We start from the raw sequence: 5238 nt of genomic DNA on the forward strand, positions 1-5238 counted from the left end.
CTGAGCCTCATTAGTCCACATGGCACTTCCTCCAGGAAGCGCCTCATCTGTGTGCAATTGATGTCTCCACAGAGAGCCCCTGCACACGCCCCGGACCCTCTTAAAGCGCTTTTCCCTTTTGAAAAGCTACCCCTCAAAGTGTGGCCTCGGAGGCAGCGAAAACAAAGAGCGGGCCGAGTAAGGTTCCCTTCAGTGAACACGTCTCTGCCAAGAACCACACAACCAGAAACCCCCGTACAGAACGGGCCCCGAAGAATCATGAAAAAAGGACCAGAGAAAATTCTTCAACTGCGGGAGTCGTTACTCACCCTGGGGCCTGAGGGCTGAAACGGAGGATGTATGTTCTCTATAATTTCCCCCCTAAATAGAGGCTTAAAATACTAATTCCCCCGCCGGACTGTGCTTCCTCCCTGAAAGCCATGGGGGTTAATAACATACAGGAGCCCATTTGATCTCTGTGGATGAAAATGGTACAATCTCCAATTTCCTCATTAAAAAAAAAAATTAAACGGAATGGTTGCTTTTGAGTTTAAACATGAAATAGATGAGGGCCACAAGAGGAGAAGCTCATTTTCCTGCTAATAATAATTTATAAAGAGAAGGTGAAGACTCTCTACTGATGGTATCATTTTATATGAAATATAAACAGGTTACACAGCCAGCAACGTGCTGTAAGTCAATTTAATGTGTGTGAGCAAACTTATGATGCACCAATGTATTATGCTCAGAAAACAACTCAGACACACACACATACACACACACCCATAAATCTCTGACTAAAATAGCCCATAAAATTCAAAATATTTTCTTTGGGTGACACAGATCTATACTTATATTGGCATAAATGGTCATGGGTTGTCAACAAAGATATATCAAGTGATTCACCTAAATCACTCTTCGATCTCTAGAGCTAAGCTTGTAAAATGTAGAGAGTTTACTTTCTCGAGTCTGTAAGCCTCATTCTTATTAACTTGAGAAACTGTTTAGGAGTCAAAGAAACATAACACATCACTATAGTTCTGTGTCTTGTAAATTCTATAATCAATAATATACCCCTTTTCCCACACTGTAAAAATTTTAAACAGAACTATAAAACACAATATCTTGGCAAAGCGACTCCCACTTAAAATCCAGCAGCTGATTGCGAGAAGAGGGCCAAGGCACGACTATTTTTATCTTCATTCTCCTCAAGGGCTCCAGTGCTACTGACTGGAATTAAGCCGCTAAGATTTTTTTTTTCCTCCCCAGTTTTCGTCAAGTGCTTTCTTTTCAAATGCTTCTCTGCCGACCCTCTTTAATTAAGGGTGCAGCCAAAGTCAATTAATCTTTGTTAATCTGAAATAACTCTTATGGTAGCAGAGGTTTATTTTTCGGAGTGCCACAAGGGTATATTACAGATTGATAGTGATTAGTATTCACCTCAATACCTCCCAATATTTCATTCCAGAGGAGAGATGAAAAGGGAGGAGGGGGATGAGATAAAAATAAAAAGAAAGAAACAGATGCTGGCAGCCTTCTCTCCCCCTCCGCCCCCTCTTGCCCTGCCCTTCCTCCCATGTCCACACATCCCCCCACAGGCCCCACCTTCTCCCTCTGATTATATTTTCAAAGTGTATTTGTACAGCTGTGAGGAGTATGGGTATTCTATCCATTCTCACTTCTGGTTCAAATATGTATTCGACACAGAATAAGCAAGAAAATCACCTACACCAGTTCAGTTTCCGGGAATTTATTCTGGATTTGTAAGAACTCACGTGGCATCCCTCCTCTTCATCTGGATGAGCCAAGGGCTCCTCTTTGTTGAGTTCTCAAGTTTATAAGCGGAGCAGATCTGGACAAATGTTGTGAAGGCAAACTGCATCCATGGCTCCTGGCCCACAGTGACCCCTGGGGTTCCAGCAGGCTCTCGGGGTTCCACACGTCTACCCGGGCTTGCCACTTGGACAAGACACTGAACTTAGCTCTAAGTTTGTTTGCTCACTACTAAAAAAATAACATAACAGAGCCTAGGAGTGACTATCTCACAGGACTGCTGTGAGGATTCAACAACGTACATGCACGGAGCTTACAAAGGCTGGGCACTATGAGCACTCAATATATTTTCAGTGTCTAGGTTTTGAAAACGAATCCTAAGGCTAGGTTAATGGACTATACATATAAGTATATTATATTTGCAGGGATGAACAATATACTTGTCCTACGAGAAGCAGTGGTGGTTTGCAATAAGATGCAAAGTGGGCAAATCAAGGAATACTCAAGGAAATAAGCTATTGACTGTTCTTCCAATGATTCCCCACAGCAATTTCCCTAATGCCATTTCCAAGGAGGGGCCAGAACATTCTAGTTTGGGTCACATTAGCTGGAGATGTGTAGGGATGTGTTCTTTGGCTGAGGACCTATTCACATTTCCAATTAGGGGAGTTTGCTTATCACGCTTTGGTTTAATTATTGGCTGAGTGCTCTCACCCTTTCCCCGACCCCATCCCAGCCACTAACATCCTCCCGCTCTTTCCTCTGAAATTCAGGATTAGTCATTAGCAAAAACCTAGAATCCCCTTCTTCTCTTTGCACACTCCCTTTGCATCTTAATCTACAGAACCTGGCTCGCTCCTACGAACACTTCTTCCTCTTCCACCCACCCTCTCAGGCAGCAGCCCCTCTCTCAGCCAAACGGCTTGTACCCCTGGATTAGAAATGGAGCAGGCGGCATCCATTCCGCTTCCTGCTCCTTCGATGCCTCTAGCATTGTATCTCATGTCCTCAGACTATGGTGCCAATTACTCCTCCTCATTGTACTTAGCACCAACGAACTCCTGAATGACTCCCCTTCACTTTATGAAGATTTTAGCTCCTAAATGTCATACTCTTTCAATGCTAGTTCTACCACAATCGTCTGTTTCAACAGGCACACAGATGATCCTGTAATATTGTACGGCAGGACCACCGTTTGCAATAGGAGTGGGGAACGCCCGGCCCACGGGCCACATAAGGCCAAGAAATCATTTGGTCTGGCCCTGCCAAGGCATTATGACGAGTTAAGTAAATGTTTGACCATATAGAACAGGCTAATGTCTATGCTGATACATTTGTGTGGCCTGTGAATGATGTTATAAATATCCAAATGGCCCTTGGTAGAAAAAAGGTTCCCCACTCCTGCTTTACAACATCTTCATGCAAAAAAGAGAAAGCGATGTTTCCTCCCACTAGACCAGTGATTCCCAAAGTGGGCGCTACCGCCCCCTGGTGGGCGTTGCAGCGATCCAGAGGGGCGGTGATGGCCACAGGTGCATTTGTTTTAACTTTTTTGTATTACCTTTCTATTCTGAGTTCAAATAAATAGTTTCATAATTTCAAACTTCAATGTTTCTAATTTACACCTTTCTTTACTATATTTTACGAAAAAGGTAGAAACATTAATACATATATCTTTCTGTTTAATTGCTATTAAAATTAAAAAAAAATTAATTTCCAGGGGGCGCTGAGTAATATTTTTTCTGGAAAGGGGCGGTAGGCCAAATAAGTTTGGGAACCACTGGCTTAATGGATAGAGCGTCGACCTGCGGAATAAAGGGTCCCAGGTTCGATTCTGGTCAAGGGTACATGCCCGGGTTGCAGGTTCGATCCCCAGTGGGGAGTGTGCAGGAGGCAGCCTTTACTATATTTTACGAAAAAGGTAGAAACATTAATACATATATCTTTCTGTTTAATTGCTATTAAAATTTTAAAAAAATTAATTTCCAGGGGGCGCTGAGTAATATTTTTTCTGGAAAGGGGGCGGTAGACCAAATAAGTTTTGGAACCACTGCACTAGACCCTGTTCCAGGACACTAAGGTGGGGCCATGGCGGGCTACTGACTTTCAGCTACGGATGCCCCCTCACCCAGGCCACTCTGAAAAGCAAGTGCACACACTGCCTGACCCCCCCTCAGGACAGCCTGACACCCAGCCTCCACCTTTCCTCTCACTTCAGACATGTATTCCACAACGTTACCCCAAACTCAACTGGATAAACCTGAATACACTCCACTCTCACATCACCCATTCTTTTAACCTATTTTCTCTGTAACAACAAATCACAGAACCCTTCCCCCCAAAGATGCCTCCCCCTTTCACACCATCCCTCCCACACAGGGTCTTCACCCACCCCCTCAACCAGCTTCAATTCCACGGAGACTGATCTTAACTACTCTATTTCATGCACCCTCACCTCCCTCGCCCCTCACTCTTTTAATCATTGACGCCTGGCAAAATCCCAACTCTAGTCAAATCCAACTCTGCGCCTACTCTGGACTTGTTCAGTGATCGGTCATGAACATGACTGAGAACAATGCACAGCCATGCTGACTGGTCTCATTCAATTCAGGATTAGCAACTTTAGGAGTATCCATAATGGTGTCAGACTCTAGACAAACATTTCATATCTTCTCCTGAAATCTCTACAAAACTGTCTTCCCTATCCTCACCCTCAACTGATGAGTATGTTTCCTATTTCACTGAGCAAAAGCAGCAAACTTCTACAAGTCTTCTCCCACATGTACTCACTTACCTTTATTTCTAGCCAAACACCCTGACATTTCCGACGGCTTCCTTAGAAAACCTCTCCATAGACCTAAATAAGGCCTAGCTCCTCCTCTGTTTAAAAGGTCCCATTTCCTTCCTGCCGGTGTGGCTCCATGGGTGAGCACTGACCCATGAACCAAAACGTCCCCTATGATTCCTGGTCAGGGCACGTGCCAGGGTTGCAGGCTCCATCCTCGGTAGGAGTGTGCAGGAGGCAGCTGATAAACGTTTCTATCTCTCTAACCCTCTCCCTTCCTCTCTCTCTAAAATCAATAAAAACATATCTAAAAGACTCTATTCCCGCTCATCATATCATCAAGCACATGGCAATAGGATACCCTCCTTGTTATCAAATTCTCCTCCTCGACTGGATTTTCCCATCGGTATACAATTATTTTAATATTTACCTCTCCTATTAAAAAAAAGTTTCTCTTGGCTCCACTTTCCCATTTCACTCCTTCCCTTTACCTCAAAAATCCCTGAAAGAGTTGTCCACACTTGGGGTCACCAGTTTCTGTTCTCCCATTCTCTTGAGCCCACTCCATTCAGGCTTGTGGTCTCACCGGTCAACAAAAACTGTCCTTGTCAAGTTCGACAATAGCCTCGCAAAGCTAGACCCGACAGCTATTTCTAAGCCTTCATTATACGTCGACATATCAAAAACATTTGCTACAGTTG

The 5238-nt window shown here is 44.0% G+C and overlaps 1 protein-coding gene across 1 annotated transcript in view; it reads right to left on the reverse strand.

Moving 5' to 3' along the window:
* Nucleotides 1-4941, reverse strand: part of ASXL3 (additional sex combs like transcriptional regulator 3) — a 94336-nt gene extending 89395 nt beyond the window's left edge. Inside the window, 1 exon segment of the mRNA XM_014542002.1 lies at nucleotides 4899-4941. Coding sequence (XP_014397488.1) covers nucleotides 4899-4941 — 43 coding nt within the window.
* Between the last annotated feature and the right edge of the window lie 297 nt (nucleotides 4942-5238).

Source organism: Myotis brandtii, unplaced genomic scaffold, assembly GCF_000412655.1.
Source record: "Myotis brandtii unplaced genomic scaffold, ASM41265v1 scaffold289, whole genome shotgun sequence".
In the NCBI taxonomy this organism is placed as follows: Eukaryota; Metazoa; Chordata; class Mammalia; order Chiroptera; family Vespertilionidae; genus Myotis; species Myotis brandtii.